Consider the following 12,835-nt stretch of genomic DNA (forward strand, 5'->3'; position numbering starts at 1 on the left):
TTCTATGGAAACAAACTTAGATTTATCACATATTATGAAATTCTCAGATAGTGAGCCTAGCAGAATTCAATGTGTGTAACTCATCTCATAAGGATTAGGCCTTTTTAGTTAAGAATTTACCTTTGTGGCATGGTTTTTGCCAAGCTAGTGAATAGCATAAGTAGATTTGCTTATAAGGAGAGTAGTGGTAGGAATGTTTATTTCCTCATATTAACATACGTATTAAGGACTCTACTCTGTAAATTTTTGGAACTGAAAAACCTTGAGGGTCATTTAGTCTAATACCCTCACTTTATGTTTGAGAAAAGTGAAGTCTAGGGAAGGTTATTTGTCATTCATATCAAGTTAGTTAAGATTAAAACTTAGCTGTTCTACCCACAGAATGGGGGGAAATATTTACAAATCATGCATCTGATAAGGGATTAATATTCAGAATGTATGACCATGTGAATATATGGCCAGAATTCTTACATCTCAACAAAAAAGCAACTACCCATTTAAAAAGGAGCAAAGAAAAAAAAAAATAATAAAAAAAATAAAAAAATAAAAAATAAAAAAATAAAAAGGAGCAAAGGACTTCTCCAAAGAAGATATACAATGGCCAATAAGCACATGAAAATGTGCTCAACATCACTAGTCAGTTATTAAGAAAATGCAAATAAGAACCACGGTGAGGTGCTACTTCACACCTATTAAGATAGCTGTAGTCAAAAGACAGACAATTGTGCTCGCTTCAGCAGCACATATACAAAAGACAGACAATAATAACACGTTAGTGAGGATGTCAAGAAATTGAAATCTTGTTCATTGCTGGTAGGAATACAAAATAGGGCAGTTGCACTGGAAAATAGTATGGCAGTCCCTCAAAAAGTTAAACATAGAATTAAATGATCCAGCAATTCAACTTCTAGGTATATATTACAAAAGAATTGAAATCAGGGGGCACCTGGGTGGCTCTGCGGGTGAGCATCTGCCTTCAGCTCAGGTCCTGACCCCAGGGTCCTGGGATCGAGTCCCGCATCGGGCTCTCCATAGGGAGCCTGCTTCTCCTCTGCCTAGGTTTCTGCTTCTCTCTGTGTTTCTCTCATGAATAAATAAATAAAATCTTTAAAAAAAAAAAAAAAACTGGAAGTAGGGACTTAAACTGATACTTGTACAGTCATGTTCATAGCATTATTCATAATAGCCAAAAGGTGGAGCAACAATACTTAGAATATACACAGAGTGACATACTATTCAACCTTTAAAAGGAAGAAAACTCTGACCCCTGCTACAAGACGGATGAAGCAATTATTGTATGTTTCCGTTTACATAAGGTGTCTAGAGTAGTCAAATTCATAGAGACAGAAAATAAAATGGTGGTTGCCAGAGGCTGGGTCAGGGGAGGAATGAGTTAGTGTTTAACGAGTGCAGAATTTCATTTGGGAAAGTTGAAAAAGTTCTTGAAATGGATGGTAGGGATGGTTGCCCAATAATGTGAATGTACTTAATGCCACAGAACCGTACACTTAAAAATGGCTAAAATGGTAAGCTTTACATTACGTATATTTTGCCGCAATAAAAAAAAAAATGTTTTTTTCATGAGTATTCTAGCTCCAAATAGTAAGAATTTGTCATTAATTTATACTGGTTTTTCCAGAGTGTCCAACTGAGTGGGATAATAGTGTATGCTTTTAGAAAACCACAGCTCATATTCTTCTGATTTAAAAGTCAGGGATCCCTGGGTGGCGCAGCAGTTTGGCGCCTGCCTTTGGCCCAGGGCGCAATCATGGAGACCCGGGATCAAATCCCACGTCGGGCTCCTGGTGCATGGAGCCTGCTTCTCCCTCTGCCTGTGTCTCTGCCTCTCTCTCTCTCTCTCTGTGACTATCATAAATAAAAATTTGTTTTAAAAAAAATAATAAAAGTTGTAGCAAAATATGTCTTCTCCTTTCTTTTGATGTAGTAAAAAAGCCAAGAAGATTTGTTTTTCTCTTACTGAATAGAGAAATAGAGAGGAAAAAATTCTATTATAACCCTTCAAAAATAAAGTTTTGATTTTGTTTCTCTTCCCCACCCGCCACCCCCATTACATTGAAGTTGGTGTCATAACATTGAAGTTAAAAGATATCTTGAAGGTGAAAGAGATGCTATAAGGTAAGTTAAAGATTATGAAGATTTGTTTGGGCAGGAGATAGAGAGGAAGCAGGATGTAAGTGTGCCATTCCTTTAAAAATGACCTTGCAAATCTTCAGTGATTCCAAGAGGTAGAACATCTTGCCTTCATACTACTTTTTTCTCAGTCTAACGAGAGTTTCTAAAGAATAAGAATTATGAATATAAATATGGTGCATTATTCTTAGCAGAAGAAACAAATAACAAAAGTATTGTATTTTGGAATGTTTGCTTTTTTAAAATTTTGAATCCTTTTCCAGGTTTTTCTTAGCTCTGTTTTTTCCCTTTTATTATGGAAATTTTTAAACTATCCAAAAGTATAAAGAATCATATAAGACTTGACATTCCTGTCACTCAACTTCAGTGATTATCAAATCATGGCTTTTTTTTCCTCATTCTTTTTGAGATTAGCTCTATTCTGATTTCTGTAGTAAAGTATGCTATCCTAGGTGATAACAGATGTATTTCATTTGTAAATCTCTCCTTGGTTCTACTGAATACATCATACATAAAAATCAGAAGGTTAGAGGAGATTATCTGTTTCTTTGATTTTTATATACATCCTGTCCCAAATCTAGAAATGATAGCACTCTAATCTTATTAGGTTGAATATAACCAATTTCATATGGTTCAACTCTGCAGTTGGAAAACTCATGTGGAACAGTAGTTCTCTACCTGAGGTATACATCAGAATAATTTTGGAAATTTTTAAAAAATACTCAAGCGTAGGGGTGCCTGACTGGCTTAGTCAGTAGAACATGTGACCCTTAATGCTGGGGTCATGAGTTTGGGCCCCTCACTGGGTATAGAGATTACTTAAAAATTAAAAAAAAAAAAAATTAGAAAATAATACCCTGTCCTTACCTACCAAATCTAATTTCTCTATCATTGGCATGTGTGTCTCCCCAAAATTCCCCTCAGGTGACTCTGGTATAAGATCTGCTCTCTCAGGCAGACCTGGCTGGCTCAGTCAGTTAAGCATCCTACTCTTGATTTTGGCTCAGGTCATGATCTCAAGGTTGTGAGATCAAACATCTGTGTTGGACTCCCATGGGGTATGGAGCCTGCTTAGGGTTTTTTCTCTCCCGCTCCCTATTTAGAAAAAAAAAAAAAAAAAAAATCTGCTGTGTCAGTCACTTCCCCTTGGCTGCCTGTCCCTGCCTCAGGGACAGGCCACATCCCACAGTCTATGCTGCGCATGTGTGAGCATTAGAATAGATCCTCACATACCGGATGAATTTGGATCTACATTTCTATATGAATTACTTGTCACAGAATCAATATGGCCTGGTGTCTCTAATTTAAAGAAAATCTGTCTGTTCTTCTACTGCCCTCTCTCCTCCCAAGTCATTTCTGCCTTAAGATCACCCTTAATAAAGCATATCCTTTTTTTTTTTTAACCATGACCCAAAAGGGGTTTTATTGCACAATTGGAAAACCAGTTTCATATCTTTTCTGTCTTATCCTGAGTTGTGTGGTTGGGCTCTCCATTACTCTGTTTTCCATAGAAGCCCAGGGAGGAATCTCCCCTTCTGCCCAGAGCTACCAGATTTTCCCTTAAATGGGAAAGACACTAAGTACTGTCTACTGTCTTGATAATGTATTCTGAGCTCTTCAAGTAAACATGTAAGCCCAAGGGCCCTCTGTTTTTTAAGAGTGCCTTGTTGGGGTGCCTATAGGGCTCAGGGGGAGAGCATGGGACTCTTGATCTTGGGGTTGTGAGTTAAAGCCCTATTTTGGGCATAGAGCTTACCTTTAAAAATTAAAAAATAAGCATGCCTGGGTGGCTCAGTGGTTGAGCGCCTGCCTTCAGCCCGGGGCGTGATCTTGGAGTCCCGGGATCGAGTCTCTTGTTGGGCTCCCTGCATGAAGCCTGCTTCTCTCTGCCTATGTCTCTGCCTCTCTCTTGTGTCTCTCATGAGTAAATAAAATCTTTTTTAAAAAATTAAAAAACAATAAGGAAATTGCATCCAAAAAAAAAGAGTGCCTTTTTTAATTTCTTTTTTGGCTTCTTGTAGCACTATGGTAATACCCAGTCACTCAGATTCAGTCTTCCTTTATTTGTTTAAACTAACAGTTACTTGTCATTGTTATGATTTCTAACTGGTTTTTATGTTTGATTGTTATGTTGTTTTGTTTTAGCTATCCAAGAGAATCCAACAAATTAATAGACCTTCCAGAGGATTATAGCAGCCTCATTAATCAAGCATCTAATTTCTCGTAAGTTCTGATGATTCAAGTGTTAAGCATTTCTTATCACTGGAAGCACTCACTACTTTATTCAGATTTTAAGGGATTTTATTATCGTTCCATTTTGGGGGGGGTCAGGGAATTATGATGTCAGTAGTGTTTTATACTGCCTGTCTTGTAATGACACCATTCCAGCATGCTTCAGCATAAGGTATGGGAAACGGGGTGATGGGTGACAAAGTTGATTCATTACAGGTTATCTAAATAGCACTTTAATAAGAACCCTTTAGTAATATTTGTATATGTTTGACATAGAAACAGCATAAGCAATAATCAGTAGTGTAAAAACTGAACATTTCCTTGGCAATTGAAGCTGCCTTGTGTACCTCTACTCTGGTGTGTCCTCTTCTTCCCCTGCAGAGACCCACTGTTCGACACAGAGTATCAAGCTTCCTATGCATTTATAGGCTAGCAACAAATGCTTATATTACCAAGCAGCATATATTATTATTTTGTATGTTTTAAACTTAAAAATGGCATTCTCTACTATACATATTCTACAGTTTCTTATATTCAGTACTATTTGTAAGACTTTTTTATACATCCGATATACATAACTGTTAATTCATCAGTTTTCACTTTGTGTAGTATTTCATCACGAGAGGAGAATTTACATTTTTTTTATCTTACTGATTTTATTTACCTCTTTTCCAGATGTTGATTAAATATTTCCAGTACATGTTGTTTGTGTGAGATGTTCCCAGTTTTAGAACCAAATTTGGCCCATAGGACACAGGCATCTTCAGCTCTGCTTGATATTACAGAACTTTTTCCAGGGTGGCTTTACCACTGTCAGCTCTTTAGCCATTCCTTTTTAGAGCAATGACTTGAGCTTTTTTTTTGTCCCGTGGAGATGCCCCAAATCAGGTGGTGATAAGAGCAGAGCCCCCACTCTGTGCCTTGTGTGTGGAACTCTGCTGTGCTCCCAGAGCTACTGCTGTCAGACTGAACTGGAAGGGGAAGACGTGGGAGCCTGCACAGCTCACACCTACTCCTGTGGTTCTGGGGTGGGCATCTTCCTCAGGTAAGGCTCTGACGAGAGCTTTTTTCTTTGCATCTGCAGCTTTGCACCTGCTGTGGTATATACATGTTGAGGGATGGCACAAGAAGCTACTATGTTACAAAGAATGTTGAGACTGCTGTTCTGTGTTTGTTCATTCAAGGAACATGGAAAGCCTTGTCTCTTCATATCTCATATTTGGATCCTACTCTCTTTGCCTCTTCCATTGTCATTCTTCCCACCTCCATGACAGTTTAATTCTCCTTTCTTTGTGCCTCATCCTAATGTGAAACTTCCACTTGTCCTTGATTTTCTGCCCAAACCCAGTCAAAATTACTTCTTTTGCCATATCCTTATGGTTTGGGATCCATACATATCACTGCCTGATGTATATAACCTTGACACTTGAACAACATGAGTTGGAACTACATGCAAGTCCACTCATACACAGATTTTTTTCAATAAATACAGTTTAGTACTACAAATGTATTTTCCTTTTGAGTTTCTTAACACTTTCTTTTCTCTGGCTTGCTTTATTGTAAATACAGTACATAATACATACAACATATGGAATGTGTGTTAATTGTCTATGTTACCAAGTAAGAGCTTCCAGTCAACAGTGAGCTATTAATAGTTGAGTTTTGAGGGAGTCCAAAGTTATATGCAGGTATTCAACTGCATGGGTAGGGGGGAGGGGTCCTCATGCCTAACTGCCATGTTGTTCTAAGGTCAACTATGGTTGTATATATTGGACAACATACAACAAATACTTAGTGACTACTGTGTACTGGGCTTTGAGAATGTAGTAGTCAACAAAAAATAAAAATCTCTGCCTTTGTGGAACTCATTTTCTAGCATGGGAGATAAAAAATAATAAGGCTGACAATTTAGAAAGTGATACACTTGGAGGAAAAAAATAAAGCAGGGAGAAGAATATGAAATGGCAGATGGGGAGTTGGATTTTAGTTAGGGAACCTAGAAGGTGCCTTTGAATAAACACTGAAAGAAGTAGGGAGAACACTCTAGGCAGGAAACAGCAATTATAAAATTGTTGGGGAATGTGCTTGCTGTGTTCAGGAAACAGTAATGAGGCTTGTGTTGCTGGAGTGGTGTATACAGGAGAGTCCTAGGGCCTGCTGTGTCCTGGTGACATTTCTGAGTGAGATGGAACTCAGTTCAGGGTTTGAAGGAGGGAGGTGACATGAATTTCAGCTCCCTTGAGGCATAAATTAGATCTGTATCTTAGGTAACTTAGTCTCCTGGTGCCTGACAATATCTTGTATATGACAGGTTCTCTATAAATGTTGAGTTGAGCTGGATTATTAATACCCAAAAAAGGCCAGGCAAACCTCTCAAAGGGATAGGGAGACATGTTTTTTAATAACCCTTTAAAGAAATAAAAATGTCTCTTGTCTGGCATATTTCAAAATTCTTTCAGTCATGTACAGTATTGCTTTGTGTTTCAAATCAACCTAATTCAGAATGTTTTTGTACACTTTTTTTAAATGAGCAGTTCGCACATAATAGTGGTTAAAGTATCAGTATCTATGTTTAAAAGTTAACTATCTCTCTTACACTTAATAGTTTTTTAAATGCCAGTATTACATGAGCCACTGATTCCTTATCTAAAATATTCCTCTTCCTAACTATATTGATTTACAGTGCAATCATTATTGGGTATAATACAATCATTTTAGTTATTTTTAAAATTTGGGCAGATGTGTTGATACTTCAAGTATCTCTGCTATAAAGGCTGTTTCTTCTAACACTGGGGTTGTTTATTTTTTATAAGACTTCAGTCCATTAGGAACTGAATCCAAACATTGGTTACTAATCTATAATGTATAAATGGTCTCTCTACAGAGTGCGGGAATGTCAGGTGCTATTTTTAGCTGGCAAAACCAAAGGCTGTTTTTATTCTCCTCCTTACCTTGATGACTATGGGGAAACTGACCAGGGACTCAGGTAAGAGCTCATCCTAGGGCACTGGGTTGGCTAATCCGGGCCTCCAGAGCCTTCAGTACACTGATCAGTCCTAGTGATCAGGGAGTCTGCTTGTCCCTCTGCCCCTCCCCCACTTGTACTCTCTCTCTTTTTCTTTTTCTCTCTAAAATAAATAAATAAGAATGTCATGAGGGCAATCAGGACAGATAAGGGAAATAATAAAAGAAAAGCAAGTTTTTTCCCATTTGTCACTCCAGAGAACCATTGAAGTAGCCTGTTGTGAGTTGTATGACTTTGTAAGAGTAGACCCAGTGTTGTTCAGAAGTTATAAAAGAGCAAATATTAATTGATAAGAGATGTGTTTGGGGCATCTGGCTGGCTCAGTCAGTAGAGCATAAAACTTTTGATCTCAGGGTCATGCATTTAAGCCCCACATTGGGCATAAAGCCTACTTGAAAAAAAGAGAGATGTGCTTATTTTATTATCAGAATCTGAGGGCAGCCCAGGTGGCTCAGCGGTTTAGCGCCACCTTCAGTCCAGGGCGTGATCCTGGAGATGTGGAGTCAAGTCCCAAGTTGGGCTCCCTGCATGGAGCCTGCTTCTCCCTCTGCCTGTGTCTCTCTGCCTCTCTCCCCCTCTCTCTCTGTGTCTCTCACGAATAAATAAATAAAATCTTTTAAAAAAAATCTGAGGACAAAGATGTAGAACATACAGAGCAATACAACAGTATTTGAGGCTTAATCACTTCTACTCTGGTTGCTTGTATTATATCATGAGAAAAATGCTAACAACAGTTCCCTCAAGCACTATTAACTTCTTCTAGACCATCTCTTTGCCCAGAGGAGGTGAAAGTCTTAACCTAGGTAAAACCATCCAGCCTTGGGAAGCAGAAAATGAAAAACTGGAAACTAAGGCAAGATAAGTAGAAGGCTGCTCCAGGGGCTTGGCTACAAGGTTATGCACGTAATGCCACCTGGTGATGGTTCTTCCATTGCCCTGAGGAATGTGGACTCTTAGGAGGAAGAGCCCTGCTTAGAGAGTAAGAGGATTGTGTGTGCTCTGAATCAGGAGCAAAGGCCACCAGCGTGAACTCATCAAAACTACTTTGGTTAAATTAGACCCGGATGTTATTCACAATTGCCTGCTTTGCTTACTAGACTTTATGGCTAAAAAACAGCACCATGGGAAACATTTTTACCTCTGCAGTTCTCTTTCCATCTCCCCTGCCTCCTTCAGTCTTATATTTTACCAACAAAGTGGATAATGAATAGGTATTGTAGCCTCTCCACCCAGACCCTCCTGCTCAACCCTAGCCTCTCTTCCCTCACCATAATCTGAGTAAGTGTAGCTCCTATACATTTTCCTCTTCTTTTCAGTACTTACTCCCTTCAGCTGCTCCTAGCCAGCCTTCAGAGCTAATGTGTTAATAGCCACAGTCTCATACCAAACAGGAATTTTGCAGAAGATCTTAAACCAGTAACTTGTAACTGTTCCTAAAAGTTGGGGTATAATAGATGAATAAAAAGAATGCATCCTGAATGACATACGTCTTCCTTCTAGACGGGGAAATCCTTTACATTTGTGCAAAGAGCGATTTAAGAAGATTCAGAAGCTTTGGCACCAGCACAGTATCACGGAGGAAATTGGACATGCACAGGAAGCAAATCAGACACTGGTTGGCATCGACTGGCAACATTTATAGTTACTTCACTACCAAAAACATAAACTTGGATTTTTGTAACCCAGTTGGCTTTTCAGGAAAGAATAGGAAATAAATTCTACTGAATTTGGAAATAAATTCTATATTTAAGCTTTTCTTCCCAGTTTTGTTTTCATAGTTTCTGGCTCCAGGGACTGATGAAAATCATCTTCCATCAGTGGATTTTCTTGCACCGTTTGCTGTGTCCCTCAATATAACTGCTTGAGTTTTAGAATTCAGCGAGGAACTTCTCTTCCCAGGCTGGGCACAGCCCCTTTGTGGGCATCTAACCGCTTTGACTGTTCCCAGTAGTCTGAGCCATGTTATGTTACTGATCACAAGGCACTCCAGGCCTGAAGCTGATTTGACAGCAGCAGGAAACAGTCTCTGTGGTCTGTTGGGGTCACATTTCCTGGTCCCTTTCAGTGACTCTCAACACTGGGACTAGGTCACTGTCCCCTCTGCTGACAGGACCCTACCTCTAAGAGCAAAGCAGTGGATTTTGAAAGTGGCTATCCCTGTCTCCAATGGCTATGAGCAGGTTGGGGCACATGTGCAGGAGGAGCCTGTGGGATGGAGAGAGCCTGGTTGCTCCATATGCTGGGTGATTTTCAGGGCTATAAAAGTTGGATTTGTGGGGGGAGGGGGACAAGACTTTTGGCTTTGAGAGAAAAACTCATTTTAAAGGGCTTTTTGAAAACTTAGACTATCCTAATTTTTCAGACAATATATTCCCATTTCTAAGACTAAACCAAGAGATTGTATGCATCTAGAATCAAACTAGAAGAAACAATGAGAATTCAATGTTTTAAGGTTCCCCTACCCTTTCTAGCATTTCCTGGAATAGATGAATTACTGTTTACCTGCTGGCTCACTTAGTACATTCCTGGGACAGCTTTTGTGCCCAGGGTTTTTATTATTTCTAAGCATTATTGTTCTTACTAAGATGTGCCTTCCTAGAATGATAGCCGCTTAGTAGAATAGCTTTTAACTGTTACATACCACATAGCCACTCTCATTTGATGTATGTGTGCTGAGAGCTTGAATACAGAGGGTACTTGCAGATTTAGTGAAGGAATAAATTCTGAGCCTCTCTAAGGTAGGGCTAAGGGACAAATGAATAATAAGAGACTCTTGGATTTTTTTAGCCAATGCAAGTAAGCCTTTTACTCAGTTTTCTTGAACTGCATCTGTAAGTTCTGTTCCATTCAGCTTTGTATACACTGCAGTAAACCCAGGAGGAAGGTCAGAAATCTAGACTTCAGGCTAAAATAAAGAGGGATACAGAAGCCACATCCACTGCTTCCTCTCTAAGGTAGTGTGTGACAGGACCCCCTCTTCTGAAACCCTTCTTGCTTGGGACTGGCTCAGCATCTGAGAGGAGGACCAACAGGAAGAAAATCCAAATTAAAACACAGCATTCTTCCCCCTTTATCTGGCCTTTCTTCCATTCATAAGAACTGGGGCTGTGGATGGCATAATGATTTCAATGTTTATTTTGGTCTTTGTCACATCCCCGTTCCTTTAGCATTTAAGCCCAGCTTCTTTTGGCTTTTCTCCATATGTTCCCCCAAGCTTGAATTTAAAATAGGACCAGGTTTCTCCCTCTGTAAATGAATTATAAACATTTCCACCAAATCATAACAATACTGTGGCTTTCAGGAATGACTTTACAGAAGTCCATTGTTAGCAGAGGGTGTCCCTGGATTTCATTCTCTGAAAATGACAGAGTCTGAGAGAAGATGAACTTACATGAAATAGCAACACACGCACCCTTTTATCTTCTAGTGTGTGCATAATTAAGCTAATTGTCATCCTTGCCAATGATTTATGATTTGTTCCGCATGTATTATGTTTATTGTAGAAATGTTTATATAACATGCTTTCCATATCAGGGAAAATCATATCTGTTTAATAAATTGGCTATAACTTTAATATCTGTGGACAACTTGTAAAATTTGGAATGTATCATATGTAAAAAGTTTAAAGATATCCAAATAAATGCTTTAGGTGTTGACATTACTTTGGATCTGCCTACATTGTTTAAAATGCCATAAAAATGTCCCCCATGTCACCTTGCTACAAATAAAGTAGGACATCTGTATTAGCTTGAAAATTAAGATGCTTATATTATTAGTGTCAATTATGGCCATTAGCGAAACCATCCTGACCTTCCCAGGGAAAGCTGGATCATCATTTTAGCTGATTAAGCTTCATATTCATTGGCTATGACAGCTCATGACCTTTCTGAACCATTTTGGACCTCAAATCACTGGGGAAAACAGCACTCGGAGTCTCTCCTAGCAACAAGACCTATCTCCAAGTTTATACTCTTCTTGATTGTTCTTCCCTGGTAATCTCCAGATCCTTGTTCTTACACACTCCCCAGATATTCTCTGCTTATGGGAGACGTGTAGGAAGGAAACTCTATCCTTTATTTGCAGGAGAGTCATTGCCTATAAGAGCTCTGCTGTGCTTTTCAAAAATCTTCTTAAAATGGAAGATGTAAGCTAAGAAAGCAAGGTTTCCATATGCTTTCCCTGTTTCCTGGCCTTTAATGCTGCTCCCACTTATTCCCTTCCCTGGTCCAAATGTCAGCAGTTCTAAGACTCATTAAGCCTTCTGACACTCTTTGTTCTGTCCTTACTCTTGCTTTTTAAAGTCAGGTTTATTAAGGGTTTATTTTTTCACATAGTAAGATTCACCCTTTTTAGTGGACAATTTTATGCATGTTAACAAATGCATAGAGTTAGTTCACAACCACTACAATCAAATAGAACAGCTCTATATCCCCACAAAGCTGCCTCATGCCCATTTGTGGTCATCATCTTCCCCCATCCTGACCCCAGGCAACCATTAACCTTTCTGTCCCTTTGTTTTGACTCTTCCAGAATGTTATATAAATATATATCACATGTAGCCTTTTGAGCCTGGCTTCTCTCACTAAGAAGACTAATGCATTGGAGAGTCACCTGTGTTCCTTTTGGTTGCTGAGCCGTGTTCTATTGTGCAGGTGTTTATACAGTTATCAGGTGTGAAGGACACTTGGAAGGCTTTTGGTGATTATGATAAAAGTTAAAACATTAATGCACAGATTTTTGTGTGGCCCTATGTTTCTATTCCCCTTGGGTAAATAGCTAGGAGCTGTCCCTTTATCTTAACCGACTGTATACCATCTTTGTACAACATTCTCTAACTTTGCTGTTTATACTCTTCCTCTGTTTGAGAGGACAAAGCATACCATCAGGAATCAAGGACTGGTGTTTCTTCTCTGCAGGCCAGTCTCCTGTCCACTGAAGACCAGGAAGGCCCTCTCTCCCTGATTTACATACTGCCACCCCCCACTGCCACATTCCTATTCCTAACACACTGTGCTGCTGGCTGGCTGCACTGTCATCAGGAGCCATGTTCTTAATGTAGCAGGTCAGAGGCCCTAATTGTCTTCTCCCTACCACCCCCCACCCCCACCCAGCTCCTGACTAAGCTGCAAACCTGCTGGCCTAGCATTACAGGTGCCCGGACTAGGAGGGGCAGGGAAGCATGCGGGAGCAAGCACCTAATCTTATTAACCTGTATTGAGGTTACTTGGGGTTTATTTGATGATGGCTCAGTCCTAGGCTTGAAAGTGTTGCAAAGCTATGGGTTCTTAAACTGAAACCACAGATTCTAGCATATTTGTCTTCAAAAATGTTCAAAATAAGCAGCTAGGACCTACTTCTTCAATATGGAACGTTTTAAAAGTGTAAAAGGCCTAAGGTACTTTACCTCTTACCATACTCCAGGGCTAG

General features: G+C 39.4%; 1 protein-coding gene across 16 annotated transcripts in view; it reads left to right on the forward strand.

The window, feature by feature from the left end:
- Positions 1 to 11,069, forward strand: part of UBR2 (ubiquitin protein ligase E3 component n-recognin 2) — a 122,918-nt gene extending 111,849 nt beyond the window's left edge. For all 16 annotated transcript variants that reach the window (XR_011996216.1, XR_011996217.1, XM_025990915.2 and 13 more), the window contains 5 exons: positions 2,080 to 2,136; positions 4,297 to 4,374; positions 5,258 to 5,428; positions 7,268 to 7,369; positions 8,909 to 11,069. Coding sequence is in view for 14 of the 16 variants with exons in the window: in XM_025990915.2 (XP_025846700.2) it covers positions 2,080 to 2,136; positions 4,297 to 4,374; positions 5,258 to 5,428; positions 7,268 to 7,369; positions 8,909 to 9,050 (550 nt within the window). In the remaining 2 variants the exon portion in view is untranslated. The remainder of the gene's footprint in view (positions 1 to 2,079; positions 2,137 to 4,296; positions 4,375 to 5,257; positions 5,429 to 7,267; positions 7,370 to 8,908) is intronic.
- Positions 11,070 to 12,835: the final 1,766 nt, after the last annotated feature.

Source organism: Vulpes vulpes, chromosome 1 (genome assembly GCF_048418805.1).
Source record: "Vulpes vulpes isolate BD-2025 chromosome 1, VulVul3, whole genome shotgun sequence".
NCBI classification, from domain to species: Eukaryota; Metazoa; Chordata; class Mammalia; order Carnivora; family Canidae; genus Vulpes; species Vulpes vulpes.